We start from the raw sequence: 26,403 nt of genomic DNA, 5'->3' as shown, positions 1-26,403 counted from the left end.
TAGAGAATACTATGCTTTGAAATAAAAATCGTTGAGGTACACGCATATGTATCATAAGTGAATATTGCATCAATTATATCAAGCGTTATTGTTTATTAGAAAAGGCCACTGTCCATGCGCAGAAATAAACTGTACTCTGGAGACAATTTGAATATACTTCTGTATGCCTGTATATATCAATTGAAGGATTATTTTACTATTCTACTATTAAAATCCTTCACAAAATTGTATATCCGGTATTTGTTATGTACCATATTGCCACCCGTGTTTATTGACAGAAGGTCATTAACCAACTATGACTGAGAAAGTTAATTTACTACATGTTTAATTGACAAAATGACCAAGTAAAACACTGTATCAAATTGATGCTTCATTTTTGTACTACAAACTATTAAGATACATCTTTGTGACACAGTTGACATTTTAGTAATACAGGAATAAATAATTGATTTGTATAATTCTACATTAAAGTAAAAAATAATATTGAATCAAAGACATATCATATAATAATATAAAATAACACTAATGAAATACTTTTAATTTGTAAATCTTAAAATCATTTTTACTATACATATATATTTAGTTTGAATGGTTGTAAGGACTAACAGTTTAAAATCTAGGGTTGGTCAATTCAAGATAGTCGAATTTAAGCAAAGGTTTTTAAATGTTATTTTATTAAAGTTTGTTTATCAAATTAAATGTTAAATTCTATTAAATAATATACCTTCATTTAGTCAACATAGATGTGAGGACTAATACTTCAGAATCAATATAGTTAAGTGAAATATCACTGTTCATGAATAGTAAGTTAAAAATGTTGGTTTCTATGGGTATTGTATTATTTGCTCACTGACATTTACCTACGTCCCTTTTTTTACCTTTAAAAAGAATATTATATTACAATTTATTTCTTATTTAAAACTTGAGCAAACTTATTACTTGATCTATTCGTGTGACTGGGTGGTGCTTAACCGGTTCATTAATCATAGACCAGTCAACCTATAAACAGGTGATTAGGGGTTAATTCATCAATGAAGTGCGCAGGTATTGTCATTGATCCATTTAAATATGTAAACACAATGTGTGTATTCACAAAGTAAATACTGAGACACAGACTTGTTTGTAAAACTAAGTTTAAAAACATGTTAAAAAATATTCGCATTTTGGAAGTTATGACAAAATGTTAGTATAATTATGATGACGGCCGTTTCAAAATATGCATATGTACAAGTCTTTATTTTACAACGTTTTAATAAACGTTTTTTTCCCTTTTATTTATTCATGAAACCATATTGTCCTTCAAGATTCAGCGCATGTTGTTTAGTATTCGCAGTTGTATTTTGGTAAATTAAAACAAATATAACATCTTTTATGAATATTAAATGTAACCGAAGAAAGTAAATCACATACTGTATTAGACAGAATACATTTCATTCTATATCATGCTTTTATGTATTATCGTTTTTTTTCTTTTTTCTGTATTTAGGTTTTTATAAAAGGGGAAGGTGGGAGTAGGATTGTTACATTTTCCTTTTTTATGTTTTATTTTTTTAACTTTCTTATTATCTATCATGATTTATTGTCTGGTCAGTCTAACTTTGACGACGGCTGTAGCAAAATATGGATATATATGTGTCGTTATTCTACAACGTTTGAATGAACTTTTTTTCCCTTATATTTATTCATGAATGTATTTTATTCTATTTTTTTACGGTGAGGGTGGCATAATTTCAAATCGTACTTTGACCTTTATGATTTCCTTTCTTTTAAGATTTTTCTTCAATATTTTATTAAATACGTACTAGATGTAACAAAAGGAAAGTGAAAAGTTTAAGTAACAAATGCAAATAAATCACATACTCAATTAGACAGAATAACTTTCTATAGCATACTTTTATGTATTGTCGTTTTTTATTTTGTCATTCTTCTTAATTAAGGTTTTTATAAAAGGGGATGGTGTGAGTAGGATTATTAAACTTTCCTCCTTTTTGATGTTTTAATTTTTTAATATCTTATTATCTTTTATGATCTATTGTCTTGTCAGTTTAGTTTTTTCTGTACATATTTAACATTTAATTATCAATTAAAACTAATCTTTTTTTTTGTATCACAAACTTTTTATATATCATAGACAAAATTAAACAATAAAAGACTATGTCATTGAGGATTTTGAAAATTATCTATGATCTGAGACCACCTTACCAAAATTGTCCGTTTGTGAATTCTGAAATTAAAAAGAAACTAAGATTTAACTCTCACATACAAAATTGACTTTTTATGGAGTTGGCTATTTTGTAGGTCCTATACGTTCATATAGCTCTTCAACTGTTTCGGTTCTTAAACATCCTTGGCATTAAAATAGTGGGCTTCGAGCGAAACGGATGAAGGTAAATCCAGAACAGCACATGTTGTTTAGAAATCACAGTTGTATTTTGGTAAATTAAAACAAATATAACATCTTTTATTTGAACAAAATATAATACCTCTAATGAATGTATTTTGTGAAATACAAAGAACCTTCCTATTAGAACCAAGGAATTTTTTTATAGTTGAACTATAAAGTCCTTGATATAACTGCGTATTAACAATTTTTAAATTATGTATTGAGTATTCAAAAAATATAAAATTGTTTCCTTTGATCGTGACGAAGGATTACAACATTTCATAAATGTCACTTCAAAAAAAAAATATCATATGTTACTTGTAATTTAATTGTTTCCAATATTTTACATTATTCCATTTAATTGAAGGCTGGTAAATTTATAACACCTGTTTTGTGTTTGTTTTTATTGGTATCACTAGACACCAGTTTTCGACACCAACCCCCCATTAAATTATCAAATAATACATCTATAATATCTTAAAAATCACTTTTACAAAATTTTCACCTTTGTTAAGTGACGACATATTTTTCGCAGTTATCTATGATGAGTTTATTAAAATTTGATAAGGACTTTTCTCTCTCTAAGATGCATTATGCGCTGAAATTCGAAAAGATCCAATATAGCCTTCAGTATTTATTGCCTTTGATTCACTGACTGGTGCTAATATTTCAGCCTGTTTTACGCCAAGGTTAAATTGAATTGTGTTAACTCTGCTTAAAAGATATAACATGTACTCAGTCCAATATTTAAGGAATGAATAGTTAAAAACATGTCATTTTAATGGTAACATTTTTTATTGTAAGAATATTTTCAAATAAAATGTTTTTGAAGACTTAAACATGGTAAATTTGGCTAAATTCCAAGAATTTAGTAATGTTAAAAATTGCTTATGCATAGTTGTTTTTTAAATCTATGTTGTTATACTTTTGTTTTTATATTTTTGTTAAAAAATATTGAGGTTTTGTTTTTAGTCTTTAAATCTTTAGTTTTCTATGTTGTGTTGTGTGTACTTTACTTTGTCTGTTGGTCTTTTTCATTTTTAGCCATGGCGCTGTCAGTTATTTTCGACTTGTGAGTTTGACTGTCACTTTGGTATCTTTCGCCTCTCTTTTAATTTGGTACTTAAAATTACATAACATAGAAAATTAAAGACTGAGCAACACGAACTAATGTCTACCAGAACCAACAACTACGTACACATTTTTCGTTACTATGGTAACGGTAAAGAATTTGCGACTTAAAAGCGAAGAATTGTGTTTCTGTCAAAAGATTGAATTTATTGTTTAACTGTATTAAGATTTAATAAAGTTAAGAGAGAAGATGCACTTTTTATTTTTAAGCTAATTGAAACTTGACCTTACCACTTATAACTTAATTAAACTAAACAATTCTTGCCTTTTATTATCATTGAAAATACACTCATTCAGTCCCATAAAAACAAAGAAGAAAAATATTGTTTATATGAAAAGATATGGGAAATTAATATGAGTACTGGTTCCTGACTGTGAGTATTGTTTACCTCTACTTTCATAGTTCATAATTCTTAATTCGATTAAGGTTTATTCTAGAAAGTATGTTATATACATTAATACCGCGGCTCATAAGTCCTTAGCAAATTGTAATTCTCTGTTTAACGATTTGACTTCTGTAGCACTTTCTTTAAATAGGAAATTAAAATATTTATATATAAATATAGTTAGTTTCTGTGTTCCTTTTATTTAGAAATATCCAATCCATGTGTTGTTCAACCCAACATTTTTTCTTAAAATGTCCTGTACTAAGTCAGGAAAATTTAGAGATAACTGTATTGCATTTGAAGCTTTGCGGACGTCCATCGGTAGTTTTCCTGTCGCAAATTTAGTTTACCTGGCGACGCGTAGCGGAGACAGATAAACGGATATTTGCGATAGTAAAACTACCGCTGGACGTCCGCAAAGCTTCAAATACAATACAGTTATCTCTATTCTAATGCAAAATAAAAAAAATCATTCAATTTTAGTCGTTATTTCATTGTAAAATTTTCATTAAACGAAAATTCCGCGAAATGATGTTATCTTCTTTGGCGCCATAACTAGGTGACGTCATATGTATGCTTCCGGCATCAAACGTAAACACCGGGCGTTTTCTGGCTTTGTCCGATTCAAAATGAAATAAAATTTGATAAAAAGAAGATTTCTAGGTGCAAAATGTAAGTTTTTTGCTTATTATTGAAGAAATTACATGTCAATACATTTCGAAATTCAAAATGTCGGTTTCCTTAGTTACAGACAGGGAGATAGAGAATTTTACACTTATTGCCATCCAATCAGAATCATTGATACAACATATTTGCATTAGAATGGCTATTTTTATCTTATAGTTCGTTTCTGTGAGTGTTGCATTTTATTGTTTCTGTTGTGTCTTTGTTCTCCTCTTATATTTGATGTGTTTCCCTCAGTTTTAGTTTGTAACCCGGAATTGTTTTTTCTCAATCGATGTATGAATTTCGAACAGCGGTATACTACTGTTGCCTTTATTTTTTTTGTTTGTTTAATGTGTGTGTGGAATTAAGTGCTATCGTTTATGTTTCTTTCTTTAATGTTAATGTATTGATATTATGAAGTACTATCTTTAAATTATTATGTTCTTGCCAAATTCAAAGGGGCTATGTTTCTAATATATAGCATTGGTAAACTAAAAAGAAAAACTTCCAAGTGTGTTACAACTATTCAAAAGCCAATATAAATTATGTCTAAAATATCATAATCAATAACAAAAATAGATAAATATTAAAGTGTAATGTTTGGTTATCATCCGTTTCGACTAAGTTGTTTCCTTTATACTTCTACTAAGTTAGCAGCCGTCCATCAGTCACGTACTGACCATGTCCTATAATCTTGCATGGCTGTTAAGAATTTGCTTACATCTTTGTGTCTAGAAGACGATTAGGCAACTGTTGAAAGAGACGCGAAAATTGCAATATATTTCAGCTGTAAGTAACCAATATTCACCTCAGCGATACAGGCAATGAAGATACCATTTTATAAGATAAAAAACATTTTTATTAGATTTGCATTTATTATAAAGATCATTATATCATTCAGGCGCACATATAACTTTTGAATTGATATTGAGTGATGTAAGAATCCTAGGCAATGAGTTGGTTGATTATCATGCTTAACAGGCACAAATTTGTAAAGATATAAATAGTTCTGTACTATTGTTCAAAGAAGATTTCAAAACATTATGTAAAACTTTTCTAAAGAACATGTGGCAGACAGAATTGAATAAAGACAAAAATAAAGAATTTTATAAAATTTGCCCAAGCTACCAGGAAGAAATATCTAGTCTCCATCTTCGCGATGTCCATTCAGATACATCTATTTTTTATTTCTTTTTTTTTCTTATTGTTTTTTTTTCTTTTTTACTTTTACCACTAATATCGAAGCACTCATTTATATAATTCTTCTTCTTCTATCCCACAATCAATGATAGTATACACAACAATCAATGACAGTATACACAACAATCAATGACAGTATACACAACAATCAGTGACAGTATACACAACAATCAATGACAGTATACACAACAATCAATTGCAGTATACACATCTTAACAATCTGCTTTACTTACGTATATATTAACAACACAGTCAGAACTAACCTCACAACAACTTCAGAACACTAACGAAATAACACGTTACACTAATTTGGTTTTTTTCACAATAAGTTATAAGAAAGGCGCAAGTTCCACACCAGGAAAGCCACCTACCCTTAAGTTTTTAACGATTTTTTACTATATTCATTTCAATCACAAAATGATGTTGATGTATTCTAAATTCAATCATTTATTTAAGACATAAAAAAGTTATATCCATTTTTAAAACGATCACGACATTATCAAGGCAGAGCCGCTGTCGTTCCGGTCCTTTTTTTTTACATTTACTGTATTTTTTTCTTTTTTTTTCGTTCTTCTATTCTTGTTCAATGTATTAAATGTTATAATCTTCCTTGATACCAAATTCAAAGTAATCTAAATCATTAAAAAAAAGTATCAACATTTGTATATAGATCAGGACATTGGTCATTGCAAAGTCGACGTTGGCATGTAGGTTTTCTTTCTCTTGAAATAGTTTTGTTTTTTTGTTTATCTAATATTCTTATATCCAGTTCTATAACCTTCATTTGTACAAAATTTGTAGTCAATTTTTCCAAAAAAAAAAAACAGAAATAAAAACGTTTTCAGAACTTTTAAATATCGGTCAGGACAATCGTCAGGATTTTGGTAAGGACATAAGTGTAGACCATTTAATTCTTATCTTCCAAAAAAATCATATTTTCAATAAGTTCAATTTATAAGTAATGTAGTACGTTCATTAATTGAATGATAGAATTGTTATTATTTCAAATTGGGATAAAATACTATACATATATTTTTTTTTTCATTTTACGTTTTGAAAAAAAACTCGGTCTCTTATTCAATAAAATCCAGATTAGTAGTATTTTATTGCTTTGTCTAAAATTTTAAATAATTCGAAAACAATATGATAGAAGATTGTATAAACGTTTTCCTACATTAAGGATATTTGCTACTCTTCTCTTTGACGTTTTGTAAAGATATTCGGAATCCGCAGGTTTTATCCACGTAGTGCCATTAATAATTTTACCCGCTAACCCTTACTTTTCTTTTAATGATTTAAATACATATTTAGTTAAAAGAAGCTATTTTCAAAGTCCTATAGAATCCTTGTCATTTTTTTATAGCTTTTGATGGTATTAATGTTAAATTGATAACAAATCTACAGAAATTCATTTCCCGCCATATTTTCAATTGCTTATATCTCAAAAACAAAAACACGGACCTTTCATTTTTTCTGACTTTTTAGTTCTGTTATTTAAATATTATCAATTTAAAATTGTTATTTTTTTAAAAAACATGTTTTGTTTAAATAGAGTAGCAAACATTCTTAAATCCAGTGAGATTGAAGATGAGAAGTAAAACGTTTATAATCCATAAATCCTTTCGCACAGTACGTACACACGTAAGGATAGTCTCTGTTATGACAACGTCTGTGCTTCCTTAAACTTAATCTTGTTTGAAAAGCTTTGAGACAAATATCACACTCGAACGCAGCTTGAAGTGCATGTTTTCTACAATGTTTCTTAAAATCATGGTGTCTTTCAAATGTCTTCTTACACTCTATACAATTATACCATTTTTGATGGGAATGTATAGGCATATGTGCCTCAAGATATTCTTGTCGATTGAACTTTGCACTGCACTTTTTACATGAAAAGGTTTCGACTTTATGTGCTGTCAAATGTCTGTCATAATTTATAAAACTGTCAAACGTTTTCAAACATATATTGCAAGTTGTTTTATTACTTTTGTGAAACTGCATGTGCAGTCGTAAATGCTGTCTCATGCCAAATGACTTCCCACAGACATGGCAACTATACGGTTTGTTGTCTAAGTGTTGAATCATGTGTTTGAAAAAATTTCGGTGGTCTATATAGCAATTTCCGCAAATTAAGCATTTATATGGCTTGTGTGTTCTTTCATGAAGTTTAAGAAAATACATATTTGCAAATTGTGAATGGCAAAACGAACAAGGAAACAACTTAGTCTGAATATGCGAGTACATATGAGCTTGTAGGTGACATTTCTGAATGAATGCTTTGTCACAAACTTCACAAGTATGAGGCCGACTTTCTGAATGCGTCTTTAAATGTATTCGAAATGAATGAAGTGAGCGAAAGCTTTTGCTGCATCGATTGCATATCACATTCGAGGAGTGTTCCTTTTTCAGGTGGAATCTTAATTTATTACGTTGAAAGAATCCTTGGTCGCAGACGATACAATTATACGGTGCTTTCCCTTCACTATCAAATGCTTTAACCCCATTTTGTCTGCAGTCATCAAGGTATTTCCTTCTTAATTGTTTTTTGTATAATCCTTCATTATCTGTATGATAATGATCAACTTTTAAATCAATATAGAAATCTTTTCTCTCTTTGTTTCCGTCCATAGTCACTGGAAAACCTTGCTTTCAACTCTCGATCTGCATAAAATTATCTGTTGCTATGAGTCAACCTACAACAAAAAGAAAATTTGCTTTGTTACAACGATTGTATTTGTAAGTTCTAGTGGCAGTGCTCGCAAGCATTATAAAGACGTGAACTGATTATAGTTAAAGCACATTAAAGGCAATCTTTAGAATATTGTTACAATGTAAGTGCTTTCGGCCAATGCAATTGTTGGATTTAATAAAACATAATGGTGAAGAATCAAACTAACATGTGTTCAACATGTACATACTCCAAGTAAGGGATTGTCATATGGTTAACTTATAGTTAAAAAGGAATTCTATATATGAGTAACTACCCTGAAACAGTATTCCATTTATCAATTTTACAGGAAAACAAAGATCAAAATATGTTAAAATAAGGAAATATAATCTTAAATTTAAATAATACGCTTTTCAAAATTCAGATTACATGATCTCGCGGTTGGTAAGAATACTAGTTTCAAATGAACTTATACATCAGAAAATTAAATCAACTTCTCAACTAGTCTTGACAAAAGTCACACAATATACTTTTTTTAAATTAAAATTTTCAAAATGTCAATATTAGTTGACGACTCCAAATGATGCAGTTGTATGTAATGAAAAGAGGAAAATTGGATGTGGAATAAAATATAGACATAAATCAAAATTGAAAATTCAGTGATTTTAACTGTAAATTAACAACAAGATAATTCTTCATTGAAGGGAATTTACATATTTAAATTATAAGCATGTTCTCTTTCATGAGTTTTTACATGCATATTCACAATAAACACAGTAATACAATTCCTACATTCTATCATACTGTTGTGTCGGAAAATAAACAATAGTTGCTCCCGCTAGAAAAAAATTATTCTAAAAATGAGTAGCTCTCGCTTGAAAAAGGAGAAAAATTCAGACGTCTCTCAGTTTTCTTCCTGCTTCTAGTGCTTTTTCTTAAATAACGGATGTATCCCTTTAATTTTTTCATTGAATCAGTCCAAACTATAAAGTTGTCATGACCTACTGGAAGTTTATTCTTTAAGACTAAATAATATTCTGATAAAAGATTTTATAACAATTTCAATATATTTCCGTAAAATATAAATGTTAGTTAGACTTGTGTTCTGCTCTACGGAAAAAAACTTTATACCATATGGCAAATTATACAAATATAAATAAGTTTAATTTATAATTGAAACAAACAAAAAAGACTTACATCCCCAGCAAATTCCATACAACTATAGCCCGTAGGAGCTATCCTATCTTGATATTCAAGTCTGATCGTCATTTAATGAATTTCCCTGTATCTTGATTAACATATTTTTATTTTGCGCTATTTTAATCGATACTATGAAAACTACCTGTGAAAAATAACATATTATAAAACAACTGTTGAAATCCATAAACGACATCTATAGTCTATTCATATTTCAGTTTTATAAATTTTCAAAAAATAAATATTAATGTTTTTAAATTACGTGGCTTCTTTTGTAATGTGTATTTATGCATGTGTTTTACGAACTCAACAATTAAGGTCAAAATGTTTGTAAAAGTAAATAAAATGTTGATCATTAGGTCTAATGTTAACAAATGTTTAACATGGTAGATACAAGGTAATGGAGTTAGTGAATTGACCGGGTCAGCATTTGGTCAGATATTCTATTCATAATTCTAAACAACATAATTTATTTATGAATGGAGATTAGTATGAAAAGTACTGCTGAGGACAATTAAAAGGCTGCTGTAGTCATAACTGTAACTACTCCGACTGTAAAATTTGAAGTGTGGAAGAACATATTTACAATAAAGATGTTGGCAACTTATATGAATGTCTAAACCAGGTTTAATCCTCCATTTTCTACATAAGGAGATGTCTGTACCAAGTCAGGAATATGACACTTGTTTTCCATTCGTTTGATTCGTTTGAGCTTTTGATTTTTTCATTTCATAAGAGATTTTCCGTTTTGAATTTTCTTGGAGTTCGGTATTTTTGTTATTTTACTTTTTGGTATCGTTCGCCTCTCTTTTACTGATTTATTGACAAAAATCTCTAGCAAATAACGTCTGAATTCGTACGAAAATTAGAAAAATTTGGAATATAAATTCAGCTATCACATATGAAATTTTGATTTTCAATTTTAATAAAAGAATAGAGTTCCAATGTCCCCCGCGTTGCACATATTTCATACAAGGGCAATAACTAAAAAAGCAGTTTTTTTTGTTCTGTAAAACTTTTTATTAATATCTTCAGAGAAATGAAGGCTTCAGAGCATATATATATATATAAGTCTAAATTGAAAACAACGTTCAAACCTATGATTGCGTTGGATAAAAACCGCAATTTTTATACGTGTGCATATATATATCTTAAAACAACTTTAAACGTGTCATCCTATCACTTGAATAAGACTTCTTAATTTCAAGACCCTTAATTAAAATAAATAATAAATTCTTTTCCGGCAAAAACTTAAATAACCAATATAAAAAAGAAGATGTGGTATGATTGCCAATGAGACAATTCTCCAAAAGAGACCAAATGACACAGAAATTAACAACTATAGGTCACCGTACGGCCTTCAACAATGAGCAAAGCCCATACCGCACAGTCAGCTATAAAAGGCCTCGAAATGACAATGTAAAACAATTCAAACGAGAAAACTAACGGCCTAATTTATGTACAAAAAATGAACGAAAAACAAATATGTAACACATAAACAAACGACAATGCCCATTTGAGCCAAAGAAATGTTACTTGTATCCATTTTTATCTATTCTTTATATGAAATATACAATGTGGTGGCTTTTCAATGTCAAAACAGCACAATATTAAAATATCACGTGACTTGTATAATTGGTACCGTTATTGTAACTGTACATCTAATTTGCTATCACCCGTTGTATCAAGTGCAAATGATACATAAGCAGTTTTCAATTTTAATCATAACGCATACGATTTCTAACCTTGGTGGTCTCGTGGAAGCGTGTTCGCCTCGAGTGCAGGAGGTCGTGGGCTCGAACCCCAGCCGGGTCAAACCAAAGATTTCAAAATTGGTATATACTGCTTCTCCGGTTAGCAAGCGGCATTAAGGAGTAAAAAAGTATAACAAAAATACCGAACTTGTGGCAAATTAAAAAGGGGTATTCCATTAAAACTGACAAAATCAAGCGCTATCAATCAACGGAACAAGTGAACAAAAAAGTCAACAAAAAGATCAAAGACTGGTTGGTTCAGAGTCAGAATAATGTGTCTAGTAGGATGGTATGTGTTCCTGCGGACTGTGAACTAGCACGTTTAAGATCAGGCTCAGCCTGTCGGTTAAGTATAAAGCAGGGTTCATATTCATATAACTTTAACATGTTCTCGTTCTGCATATGCACTTAATTTGCCGCTGGACGTTAAACAGCCATCCACCTTTATCATACTAGTTCTGGTCTTTGCATACTTTGCCGATCCGATAATTTTATACGTTAGTTTTTTAATCAAAATTAATTTCAATGTTTAAATATACATTATCAATTAGAACTACTTTAACGTAAGCCAGCATAGATAATTTCGTGAGTTATAAGAAAGGTTAGAAATATTCAATTTTCTTTAGTAGCTTTCGAAACTATTGGTGATTGGATTAATTTTCAGCTAGAATGGGCTAAAAAGCTGGCGCTAAAATGCCCACTAGTAGTTTGTTTTAGTGAAATGTCCCGCGGCATGGTGTAAAGCATGATTATACAATTAATTGCAGTTCTATATCCATTATATCACATTTACACTATGCGGAATGAAAAGGGACAGGACCATAAGGTTATACTTAAATTATGCAAAATTACAATCGCTTAATGCAGAAAATTTTGTATATATTTTAAAACATCGATACCGTTTACTGTAAATTCAGAAATTATTGCGTGCATTTATTATTGCGAATTTTGAAAAATGAACAGAAATGCGAGGCAAATTTAATCATTGCGATTTTAGGAAAATCTACATACATATACATGTGTTTGATATAAGAATGCGAGTTCTTATTGCGATACTCAAGAAGTCGTATTATTCGCATTGATACAAACCTCGCAGTAATTTCTGAATTTACAGTAGTTCTTAACTATTTGGAAAGGTGATTGAACTCACAAAAGCATACAATCAGACCCACAATTCCGATTATCCACCCTTTAACATGTTGGACTGGAATTTTATTCATATATGCACATCCTAATGTGGTGTTCTAAATCTGTGTAAAGTTTCATTATTATTCATCCTGCCAGTAAGAAAGAGTTTTGCCTATAGAAAAAAATGGTCAGACGTACGGACTGAAGAGAACAGTGCTTCCGTTTTATCTATGCAGGTGTATAATAATAGTAAGGACGCGAGTATATTTAACTATCAAGGAGTTGTAATTTGTATTGTTTCATAATATTAAAAAAAAATCCTCCAATGGACGCAGCTTGATACGATAGCAGAGGTCGAACCCTGAATTGTAGCAAGTATGGACACTACATTCAAGCTCTGAATTTGGATTGTGATTGAATATTTGACACAGCATAGGTTTGTGACACAAAATGAATATAGCAAAGAACTGAAAAAATTGAAATTGGACATTTAATTATTATGGTCCAATATCCAAAATCTAGATACATGGTTAGAATCAGCATATCAAAGAACCAAAAGAATTCATTTTTTGATGAAATCAAACAAACGTTTAATTTATGACCATTTGGACATCAATGTGGACCAATTTGATAAAAGTAAACAAAATCCAAAATCTAAATACACGGTTAGATTCAGCATTTTAAAGAACCCCATATATTCAATTATGTTGAAATCAAACAAAGTTTAATTATGGATCCCGATTTGGACAAACTTGAAAACTATGTCTAAATTATCCAAAATTTAAGTACATGTTTAGATTCAGCATTTCAAAGAACCCCGTAAATTCATTTTTTATTGAAATCAAACACAGTTTAATTTTGGACACCGATTTGGACCAACTTGAAAACTGGGCCCAAATTCAAAAATCTAAATACATGTTTATATATAGGCAATATAAGCTTAGTTTTTAAAGGAGTTCGCTTCATCAAATATATAAATATATATATATATATATATAAAGCATTCAGAAAATTAGTTTATACAGAATAAAAAACAAACCTACCACAAAATTCTTCAAAACATTTAACAAAAAAAGAAAAAATTATTTCCATAAAAAAACAGAGTTCCAATGTCCCCCGCGTTGCACATATTTTATCTATCCAAGGTACAAGGGCAATAACTACAAAAGCACTTTTGTTTGTTCTAAAAGACTCTTTATTAATATCTTAGAGAAATGAAGATTTCAGAGCAAATGCAATGTGAATTCCATTTAAAAAATTAATATTTCATTAGGGCACAACTCGTTAAAAATATTTGATCAGAACTTATTTTCTAAAGCGTCAAAAACATTGCTGATATAAACCTATGATATAAGTTTCATAAAGTTCTGGCATGAATTGAATTTATGAGAGCGATAACAATGCAATTTTCCGTTTAATCAATATTACCAAGGGGCATAACTCTTTTAAAAATAATTGATCGGCACTGATTTTCAAACTTGTCAGAGACATTGATGATGTAAACATATAATATAAATTTCATAAAATTCGGGCAAGAATTGTACATATTAGAGAGCTCATACGGCAATGTTCCATATAATTAATATTTCCAAAGTGCCTAACTCTTTAAAAATTTTTGATCGGCACTGATTTTCGAACTCGTCAAAGACATTGCTGATATAAACCTATGATTTAAGTTTCAGAAAATTCTGGCAAGAATTTTACACATGAGAGTGTTAACAATGCAATGTTCCATATAATTAATTTTTCCAAGGGCCATAACTCTTTTAAAAATAACTGATCGGCACTGATTTTCCAACTTGTCCAAGACATTGCTGATATAAACCTATGATATAAGTTTCATAAAAATCTGGCAAGAATTGAACACATGAGAGCGCAAGCAAAGCAATTTTTCATATAATTAATGTTTCCAAGGGGCTAACACTTTTAAAAATAATTGATCGGGACTGATTTTCGAAATCGTCCAAGACATTGCTGATATAAACCTATGATATAATTTTCATAAAAATCTGGCAAGAATTGAACAAATGAAAACGCTAACGATGCAATTTTCCATATAATTAATGTTTCCAAGGGGCATAACTCTTTTAAAAATAATTGATCGGGACTTATTTTCAAACTCGTCCAAGACATTGCTAATATAAACCTATGATATAAGTTTCATAAAAATCTGGTAAGAATTGTTCACGTAAGAGCGCTAACAAGACCGGACGGACGGACGCCCGGTATTTCTATTATGCCGCAACTCGTTGCGCGGGGGATAAAAATGTTAATATTAATAAAATGTCTTTAAAGACTATATAAAACGTATCTGTAATTATTTTCAAAATATCTAATAATGAACAGTAAATTTCAAACTATATTTTTATAGTCCTACAGAGCTTATCATAAGCAACACTTAGGAAACAAAAAAAAATCAAATAAATCTGTCATTCCAATGATAATTTTGTTAGTTGATAATTACCACATGTTTAGTTTTCTTGATAATAGGTGAAAATCATTGCATAAATAAATTAATAGTAAATACATTATACTAATCCATATGTACAAATGTGTATATTTAGTATATTGTAAAAGTCTATTATACAAATTGTGTGTAGTTTTGTAAGAAGAAAAATTAAATTTTCAATATCTTTTTGTAATATGTAGGGGAATTTCATTATAAACTTTCCTTCGTTCTTTTTTTTATATTTAATCTCTATGATTAGGTTATAAAGATGTTAAATATTATTCAAAATATCTAATACTGATTAGTAAATTTCAAACCATATCTATACATAATTTCTTCTCTAAAATTAGATATGATGCTGTATCTATTTTTAATTATGACTCAACTTAATATTTCTATTAATTGTGCAATACATTTCTAAATTTGGATTCTGATTAAATATTTAATATAGCATAGTTTCTGACACAGAATGAATGTGGTATAAGTACTTAAATATTTTAAAATTGGACATTTACCAATTATGATCCAATATCCAAATTATGAATACATGGTTGGAATCAGCATATCAAAGAACCCCAAGAATTTATTTTTTTAAGAAATCCAACAAAGTTTAATTTTGGACCCTTTGGACCTCAATGTGGACCAATTTGATAACAGGACCCAAAATCTAAAATCTTAATACACGCTTAAATTCAGCATATCAAAGAGCCCCATATATTCGAATTTTGTTAAAATCAAACAAAGTTTAATTTTTGACCCTTTGGGCCTAATATGGATCAATTAAAAAACGGCCCAAAAATCCTAATTCTAAATACCCGGTTAAATTCAGCATATAAAAGAACCCCAAGAATTCAAGACTTTGAATTAAACCCGATTGAAATTGGTCAAGAAATAAGCAATTTATACAACGTTTTACAAAAGTATTGTTTTTGGCCGCTTTTTCCTAAACCATTACGGTCATAACCCCTAAAATCAATCCCAAACTTTATCTAATAGCATAACACCTTGCGGCACAATCAAATAGCAATAAATAGACTTATACTCAAGTTATTGTCCAGAAACCAGAAAATCCTAGTTTTTTGGCTCCTTTTCGGCCCCCAATTATTAATAGATTTGGACCATGATAACCAAAATCAATCCATACTTTCCTTTTGGGATCCATACTCTTATACATAAATTATTGTCCTGAAACATAAAAAATAATAGTTTATGACCCCTTTTTGGCCCCTAATTATTAAACAGCTACGACAATAAACCCCAAAATAAATCCCAACTTTCCTCTTGTGGTAAGGAACCTTGTGCTAAAATTTCATAGCGATCCATACACTAATACTCAAGTTATTGCCTGCAAACCAGAAAAATATATTTTTTTTTGCCCCTTTTCGAACCCTAATTATTAAACGGTTTGGGCCATGACCCCCAAAAATCAATCCCAAATTTCCTTTTGAAGTATTGAACCTTGTGGTAAAACTTCATAGAAAAATCTATACTCTTATACACAAATTATTGTCCTGAAACATGAAAAATGCTTGTTTTTGTCCCCTTTTTGTCCCCTGGTAACTTATTACGACAATAACCCCCAATCATAAAAGCATTTATAAAATGATTGAATTGATGTATTTTATGATTTTATTAAAGGAATAATTTAATATTTGATGGTTGTTAACAGTATGAATCCGGGTTAGATGAAAATTAACTTAGTTCCTTTAACACAGTAAAACCCCTTAAACATTTACGCATCTAATAAAGGCAACAGTAGTATACCGCTGTTCGAAATTCATAAATCGATTGAGAAAAAAACAAATCCGGGTTACAAACTAAAACTGAGGGAAACACATTAAATATAAGAGTCGAACTACGACACAACAGAAACACAACATTAAAATGTAACACACACAGAAACGAATTATAATATAACAATGGCCATTGATGGAATAAATTACTTTCAACAGTACTTGACCCCATGTTTAATTCAAATGCAGTTTGCTTTACAGTTTCGTTTGTTGCCTTTCCTTCAATTCGCTTACATGTAATATCGATTTCTGTGAAAAATATAGATAAAACAGACAAAAATAAGAAAATTTATAGGTTTCATAACGAGTGAGAATTGGATATCGCTTGATATCAACTCGAGTTATTTAATTTCTAGATAATAATAAAAGACCCTTCGGCGAGTTTATTATTACTATTTAAATTAAATAACGAGAGTTGATATCAAGCGATATCTAATTATCACAAGTTATTAAACCTATTTTTCTTATGTGAACACTCTCGTTGTGTTAAATTAAAAATTCCGCGAAAAGTTGATCTAGTCTTTTGCACATACAAGTATGACGTCATATGTCCTGTTCCGGTGTCAAACTTTAACATCGAACATTTTAAAACTTTTCGTACGCTTCAAAATATAATAAAAATTTCAAAAACGAAGAATTTCAGGTGACAAGTGTGAGTGTTTTGTATATCATTGAAGAAATCAAATATGTCCGTTGCAATGGACGAAATGTACATCGTCTCAACCTTTGAAAGTCATGAATGACCAAACGAATAGCCAATGGAAATGTCGTAATATCGTCTCATGTTGCTGGATAAGCCAATCAAATTAACGCAGATTTTCGTATCACTTTTTCGTTTCACACTCCGTGCAGTGTGATACGAGAATTATATCTTCATGCAAGAAATAGATAAAAGGCCGCAACCATAAGAGAAATGTTTTTAAGCGTAAAGTAATTGCAGAATAAAAACAACATATTCGTACAAGTTCTTAAATTCAAAATCATATTTTTACATACTAGGAAATACGAACAGTTTTTTACTTTTCACAAAGTATGAAAATTTATGGCAAATTTTTCCTGTATTTGTTTAATTGAATCAGCCGAGATCAGCAAATTGTCAAAACCTATCGTAGTTTGATTATTAAAAACTCCAAAAGATACTAAAACTAAATTTTAATCATACCTTTAAATACAATTTTAGACTTTACATATTTTTATATATAATTTTGCATTAAAACACATTCTTTAACAAACGAATAAAAGAGAATATTAAACAAAAACACAACATTACTTCTAATAGAAAAAAAGATTTTGGTTCAGGAAGTCTTTTTTTCTATGATTAATCGCAAAATTTTCAAAAATCTATCAAAATCACATTCTTCGTCATCTTATTCACATATACGTTGATTAAATGTACAGATATACGTCAAAATATTGTTAGAACGTCAAAGTAATCAATATTACTGTGAAATTTACAAAAAAAAATGTTTAAATTGCCCTGGTGTGAAATGGATTCATTTGAAATTGAAATAACTTCTTTAATGTTTTTTCTGCTTTGCATTGGCATTATTTTTAAAAACATTGTAAAAAAACTAATTTGAGGTCTGATTTTGATGAAATTTCAGTGTTAAGGATGTTCGCTACTCTACTTCAAAATAACAAGCTTTTTAAGAGACTGTTATAAATTGATAGTATATAAATAGAGGAACTAAAAAATCAGAAAAAAATTTAGGGTCCGTGTGCTTGTTTTCGAGATATAAGCCACTGAAAATTTGGCGGGAAATGATTCTCTCTAGACTTTTCATACTTTTAACATTGTCCGCTTTTCTCTTTTAAAAACTATGAAAAAATAACAAGGATTTTGTAAGATTTTCAAAATATGGCTTTTAAAACTATATGTAATAAAATTATTAAAAGAAAAGTAGGGGTTAGTGGACAAAATTTTTTAATGGCAAAACATGGATAAAACCAGAGGATTCTGAAAATCTAGCAAAAATTCAAAAACAACAGGAGCAAACATCCTTAAACTTGTAAATGTGTACAGATTTTATGCTTATTATGAAATATTTCTATGTCGTTTCTGAAAAACCTTTAATTGTATACAAATAATGAAATTAAGTGTCATTTTTCCTATATAGCCATATGATTTTTTCGTGAAGAAATTCATATCTGTCTTTAACGGTGATTCCTCCAAAATATAGATCAACAATATATTTCATAATCATTTCAAGAAACTGCTGACGTTTCTGTATTTAACGAAACACTTTTGACCTTATGTAAAAGTGAAAAAAAATTTTACAACTCGTAAACAATAAACAGATTAGCAAATCAAATCAAATAATTTTATTGCCATATAAATCATTTAAAAAAGATTTGTGACATTAACATACATAAAGATAACATATAAACATTATATGAATGCAAACGTACAGAAAAAGACAAAAACAAACCCATAGGAAAACATAACCCATAAAACATGTATAAGTAAAAAAAAGCAAAACAATCTATTTATATATTTATATAAATAAATCAAGAGCGTGTTACATAATTTTTACTTTCTGTTTTGAAATCTAGCGAAAGGTTAAAATTTACATTTTGTTTGCAAAACTAAAGTATCATATTGAAAACGAAAATCACACATTAAGATGGTACGATTTCTTTCGATGGAATCTTTCAAAAGTATTACAATAGACGGATCAGAATGTTACTTAATTTGAAATTGACTAGTTTGCATATAAAATATATATATTATGTTTGCATTATCCAAGTTTTCTAATAAAAATGAAAAAGTACAATTACATGATTTCTATGGAGATGTTTATTACTAAATTAAAAAAACTATTTCGTTTTATTCGTCTTACTTAAATGCACATTGCACCTTTGTTGAGTGTTCATCAAAGACTACCTTTAGATAAGCAAAATGCGTTGCAACAACGTTTTTTTCTTCATTTCATTGTAATCAAACGAACACTCTCATTATAAATACTGAAAGTTTACATACACAAAGATAAATACAATGCCGGTGATTTTCAATTATGAATAATTTGGTTCTGATAATACAATTTCTTATAACGAAAATATAAATGCTTTAACAAAAATTGCATTAAAAAGTACATTATTCTAATTAGAACTTGCAAGAGACGCCATCGATACATTGAAAATAACATTTCTATACTAATGACTGTGTTAACGGTATCTTTTTGCATGAATTAATGATGCTCGTACCTGATGCATATGCAGTGTAATGTCAAAAACAACCCATATTTGTGTATCAAAAGTGTTCTTCTTTCCAATAAATAGCTAAAAGTTTACATTTTTAACAAATTTTTAAAATGCTATATTTTGGGGCAAAAAAGGGGTCTTACCTGGCCTACTCCTTTTACTTTACTAGACGTTACGATGATCTGAATTGTAAATCTATAAATGTCGTCTACGGATTAGAGTGTAATCTTTGCGGATTGGTTTACGTCGGTGAAACGAAAGGAAGGCTAAACAAATATAAACATATATAAAGGTTGAGACTGAACAAGAATGCGGCCACTTCCATTTTAGACAAAAACCATCTGAAAGGTGACGTTTTGTGGCATATTTGATAGATTTTTCATATCTAAGCTTGAATTTAGGCGTCTTTAATGACCAAATCAGTTCAAATCTTTCACCTTAACTAATTGAATCGACTAAAGAAGACATTTAAGTGTTTAAAAAATGTCAAAAATCTTTCATCAGATGTACTTCAAATTTTAGGCCAAAATAAGCCCGTACCGGACCTTCTCCTTTCAAGCCTCCGAGGCGCTTTTCTGGATTTACCTTCATCAGGAACGCTCCAGCCAAATATTTGAAAGCCACGGATGTATTAGAACCGAAACATTTGAAGAGCTATATGAACAAAAAGGACCTAAACCAAATCCATCTACGGTCATCTTTGCCTGATGGTGTTGAAATGTAGTAACTTATAAATTTATAAACCGACAATTAAAGAAAGGTTTATTATAAATCATTTCAGTATTGAAGTTCTGGCTAATGAAGTAATGAAACCCTCGGTGACTGATAGTTTCATGGGAAGGGTATGTCAAGTAGTTTCCTTGTTGATTTTAGTCATGGGAACAAAAATGGTGTATGTGTTCATGACACAAATTGCCAAAAGTCAGATAAAAGACGAAAGCAATGGAACAGTGCTTGAAGACACAGTGAGAAATACAACATGAAACAAAAACGTACACCTTCATGCAAGATCAAGATGATTTGAAAATAACAGATGTTCCGATATCGTGTATTAAAAAAATTATCCATTAATTCTAGCGATGACCTTACATATGTGGTCGTATCAGAATATCTGTTTATTTCAAATTTGCTGCTTCCGTAATATTTATTTTTACTTTCTATTACTTTCTAATCTGGTCAGAATTGTTTTTTTTTGCTAGGTCTCATTTAGTTATATGATCGATACATCTGATTAATAACTTAAGGTCAATACTCATTCATAGGATTAAGGTGGTCGTGCTTGCAATTTCTATCTTACATTTACAAAACTTGTGAAATTTTAATAACAGATGCTCAATTCAGTAGCAATGTTAATTTAACTAAAAAGACTTATTTTACTAGACGTTACGATGATCTGAATTGTAAATCTATAAATGTCGTCTACGGATTAGAGTGTAATCTTTGCGGATTGGTTTACGTCGGTGAAACGAAAGGAAGGCTAAACAAACGTTTGTGTGGCCATAGATCAGCCTGATCATTCCATCGTTTCTATGACAGTTCGTATTATCGAAAAAATATACCACAAGACTAACAATCCTCAACTTGCAACGCCTCTCCGTAGACAAAAAGAGGACTACTGGATTCGACAATTGGGAACTGCGACACCATATGGTTGCAACGACAAAATTGATGGTATAGATATTCTATCTAGTCCTTCCTGTAGCTCGGTGAATGTGATGAATATTTCCAACTCTACTCCTCGACGTAGACGCAGTCATGGTCATACATGTTTTATACATCACCTACTTTGCATAATGTCTCTATTAATAAATTGCTGCCATTTATACAAAAGCTGTTAGGTATTCATCACATTCGCACGAAACTTTATTCATTACCCCTTTCAAAACTTCATTCTCTATTCAATTTATGTTTGGAAACCACTGTTACAAACCCTCATTCAAACCAATACAAACTTACAGCTATCATTTCGGATATTGCAAGTCAAAGACTTTTCAAACCAGTTCGCATTGGAAAAGATGAAAAAGAGAAAAGATCTTTCCTTTGCCAACAAATGTCTCGATGGCGTCAACTTAGGCAATATCCTTCATCATAAATTAGTTCAGTCGAAAATACCTCCTTATTTTAAGGATCAGTCTGTACCAATAATTTCTTATACCTATACCAAACCAATTGCAACTAAAATTTTCAATTACAAACACGTTTTGCAGGATCTAAAGATTGACGACTCCAAGTCTAAACCTCCTGATTGCACCTGTGCTAGTTCCCAATTTACATATAATCCGGCTGGCCACGTTATTACCGGAGACCTCAACATTGTCAATAACACTTCCCTGCGAAATTTGTTATCCAAAGGTCCGAAATATCGTGAGCCTAAATCCATCAATTGAAAATACAACTTCAAAATACTGATGAATTCAGTCGAGGATTATGCCAGGCAATGGGCTAAACGCCAGAAAGAAGACGTAGATACTCTTTCCGAATGAATTAAGGCTGTGAGGTCGTTGATATAAATCCGAATTAATAAACTAAATGGGTCTATCAATACCCACGCTACGTCAATTTTTAAAGACCCAAATGTTGCAAAACACTTGTCCTATCTCCATGACAAATATGTTGTTGTCCCCGCAGATAAAGCCCCAAACAACATCGTTTGTGTGTGTAAATATCATTACATAAACTGCTTGATCAATGAATTAAGTATTGACAATTCATTTGGAAAATCAACATATACCCTCACGACACTTACCAAAGAGGAAATCCTGGATAATCATAGGTCTGTTCTATGTTCCTTTGGAACTTCAACCAAAGATGAAGAACTGGATCTTCCATCACTGTATTGGATACCTAAACTACGTAAGTGTCCTTACAAACAACGGTATATTGCTGGGTCTTCCAAGTGCTCCACGAAACCTCTTTCTAAATTATTAACATCTATTTTATCAGCAATCAAAGCCGGGCTCCAAAGTTATTGTGAAACTGCCTATTCTAGAGGTGGCGTGAATCAGATGTGGATACTAAAAATTCCAAAGATCTTTTAGAGTACATACAATCTAAGACTCTCTCATCTTACAATAGTATTAAAACATTTGACTTTTCTACACTTTACACAAGTATTCCCCATTACGAACTAAAAGACAAATTGAAAGAGTTGGTATTACTTTGTTTCATTAAAAAGAATGGCGAACGTAGATACAAGTATCTTGTCTTGGGGAGGGATAAATCCTACTTTGTAAAGAATCACTCTGATTCAAACAAAAAATTCTCTGAAACTGACATTATCAAGATGCTTGATTTCTTGATTGACAACATATTTGTGGACGACGTGTTTTTCAACAGACTGTCGGAATTCAAATGGGAACCAATTGTGCCCCTCTTCTTGCCGACTTGCTTCTTTATTATTATGAGGCTGACTTCATACAGGAACTTCTTAGGAAGAAAGATAAGAAGTTAGCAATATCCTTTAACTTTACGTTCCGCTATATAGATGATGTTCTCTCACTAAATAATACAAAATTTGGTGACAATGTTGAACGAATCTATCCCATCGAACTAGAGATAAAGGATACTACAGATACAGTTAAGTCTTCCTCATATCTTGACTTACATCTAGAAATTGACAATGAGGGTCGGTTGAAAACAAAACTTTACGACAAAAGAGATGATTTCAGCTTCCCAGTTGTGAACTTTCCATTTCTATGTAGCAACATTCCAGCAGCGCCTGCATACGGAGTATATATCTCCCAATTGATACGATATTCCCGGGCTTGTATTTCCTATCATGATTTCCTTGATAGAGGATTGCTGCTCACAAGGAAGCTATTAAACCAAGAGTTCCAAATGGTGAAGTTGAAATCATCCCTTCGTAAATTTTACGGACGCCATCACGAGTTGGTTGACCGTTATGGAATAACCGTTTCACAGATGATATCGGATATGTTCCTTATGTCGTAACTACAATACCCTTCCCTTTTCACGAATTTGACCTACCGAATTAGACTATTTACCGGATTTGTAATAACATAAGCAACACGACGGGTGCCACATGTGGAGCAGGATCTGCTTACCCTTCCGGAGCACCTGAGATCACCCCCAGTTTTTTGTGGGGTTCGTGTTGCTTAGTCTTTAGTTTTCTATGTTGTGTCATCTGTACTATTATTTGTCTGTTTGTCTTTTTATTTTTTTTTGGCCATGGCGTTGTCAGTTTGTTTAAGATCTATGAGTTTGACTGTCCCTCTGGTATCTTTCGTCCCTCTTTTCTGATCGATGCATGTGATTAATAATTTAAGGTAAATGCTCCTTCATGAGAATAAATGGTCGTGTTTGCTAGGTTTATTTTACATATCTGATCAATGCCTGGTTATATTATTTTTTTTGGTGGCTTATATCTGTTTATATCTTCAGATAAAATAAATTTCATTTCTGTTTGCTTAAAAGTTATAAAGTTTCTGCCTTGCAATACGCAGCATTATAATTTATACCAGTGTGATATCAAAATAAAATTGAGTGGTCTGACTTTTTATCTCGTTATCAATTTTGGAAAAAATCAATTATGAAATAAAAACTTACCTTATTAGAAATTTACAGTTCTACAAACATGACAATGTCATGTAGTTACTAATACAATTATGACACGCAAGTTATCCCATCGTAATTAGGAATAATCGAGTAATATCCTAAACTACATGCAGTCGTAGTTTAAAACTTATAGAATACACTTTCAGAGTTTATCATGATTATGATGTTTCTTATTTAGCGTATTGCAAAACAAAACTAAAAAGGTTAAGATAACTTCACTATACGTTTGACACTTCAAAATTTATTTTCCAATAAAAGGTCACACCAAGTATAGCAGATCTTTCAAAATGATACATCAGACTTATATATCAAGACATTGTATTCATCTACGATTAAATTGCCATAATGTTCGTCTAGATGTGTCGTGGTAGGCGATTAATGATTTACTTACACACATTTTGCCATTTGTTTAAAATACAATCCTTTATGGACATTTTTGATTTAAATTTAACCCCATTAAGATCGTGTTGTATTAGATCAGTTTTATCTCTAGCTACAGGTATCATAGTTATATGTCCGCCTACCAGCAGAAGTGGCACGAGGTGTCATTTAATTCTTTCATTCTCACATACGTTATATATTATTATTGTATTCAGAAAATGATTCCTTGTGAAAAATGATCAGAAACGTTGATATCCCGTCAATACCCGAACCTGTTCCACCTTTTTTAATATTGTGTATATTAAATTACAGGATACAGATCATGTAAAGAATTTTTATTATTCAATTTATTTTATTTATTGTATAAATATAACCATTCCAAAATGAATATTCTGCACTGTTTATATTTTGAGGATGAGCGAATCAGGTAAGTGGGTGTATTAGTATATAAATAACACATAGCTGAGAGGGTGATAGAGCAGATTGTTACCCCGAGTAAACATTGTCAACTGAGGCGAAGCCAAGGTTGACAATGTCTTTATGAGGGGTAACAACCTGCTCTATCACCCTCTCAGATATGTGTTATTTAATTTATTATACTGAATGTTCTGTTATTACTGTCTATTAAATTTCAAATTCAAAGTAATAAACTATGTCGTCTAGTACATAACAATCATCCGTATTTGTTAAAGCGCACACTTGATCAAGCATCCCCGTGAAGGGTAATAGAGTATTTGCCATGGGATAGAGTAAATTGTCTACCACGTATTAACCAATCAAAATCTGGCATTTTGACATGAAGTATAATAGTATGTCTTATTGCATTGCATTTGTTCATGTTTTGTGGAAGGTTAACTTTCTAGTAGTAATTCCCGTCACGGCTAGGCTTTGGAACTGGGTAGGCAATGCTCACATTAAATCTGTGCCGATACAGTGTGCTATATGTACTCCTTTACACCATAATTCATGGTGGTGCTCCTAATAAAAAGAAGGTTATACGTAGTATACATATATACTAAACATTTGAATAGTAGGTGGTTAGTCACATATTGACATACAAATTTTCTAGACATTTGTTTGGTGCATATTTTCATGAAGATTTAATTCAGAAACCAAAAGTGGTCTTGTATGTCCGTATGTTAAAATGGGCATTTCTGAAGAAAAAAAAACGTTTTCGAAGCCAATTTTTTGGCAATGCAATGCAACGTTATTTTTAATGGGATTCTTTAACTTATCATCGTTTACAACAGTTTCGGGTGGGTAGACACATTAATAAAACAAATAAATTACTCTACAAAATTGAAGTCTAACAAAACAACAAATGCACTATCTGTACTGACTCGATAGAAACTATAGAACACATATTCTGGACATGTCCAAAAGTATTTGATGTTTGGGAAGAACTTAATAAATGGATATATTCAAAAGTCCAAATTGAACTACCACTTAATTTAGATATAGTCTTATTTGGGATATTAGAAAAAACAGAAA

General features: G+C 30.6%; 1 protein-coding gene across 1 annotated transcript; it reads right to left on the bottom strand.

Moving 5' to 3' along the window:
* Positions 1–5,421: 5,421 nt before the first annotated feature.
* Positions 5,422–9,778, bottom strand: LOC127732128 (gastrula zinc finger protein xLCGF3.1-like). Its single transcript, XM_052241204.1, has 2 exons — positions 9,632–9,778; positions 5,422–8,459 (listed from the first exon to the last, which is right to left on the bottom strand). The coding sequence occupies exon 2, from the start codon at positions 8,392–8,394 to the stop codon at positions 7,333–7,335; it is 1,062 nt and encodes a 353-aa protein (XP_052097164.1). The 5' UTR covers positions 8,395–8,459; positions 9,632–9,778; the 3' UTR covers positions 5,422–7,332.
* Positions 9,779–26,403: the final 16,625 nt, after the last annotated feature.

This window comes from Mytilus californianus, unplaced genomic scaffold (assembly GCF_021869535.1).
Source record: "Mytilus californianus isolate M0D057914Y unplaced genomic scaffold, xbMytCali1.0.p SCAF_22, whole genome shotgun sequence".
In the NCBI taxonomy this organism is placed as follows: domain Eukaryota; kingdom Metazoa; phylum Mollusca; class Bivalvia; order Mytilida; family Mytilidae; genus Mytilus; species Mytilus californianus.
This window is presented reverse-complemented; position numbering and strand designations above follow the sequence as displayed.

What these genes read in the sequence shown, in the direction of transcription:
- LOC127732128 (XM_052241204.1), bottom strand. Translation starts at nt 8,394, where the DNA reads ATGGACGGAAACAAAGAGAGAAAAGATTTCTATATTGATTTAAAAGTT.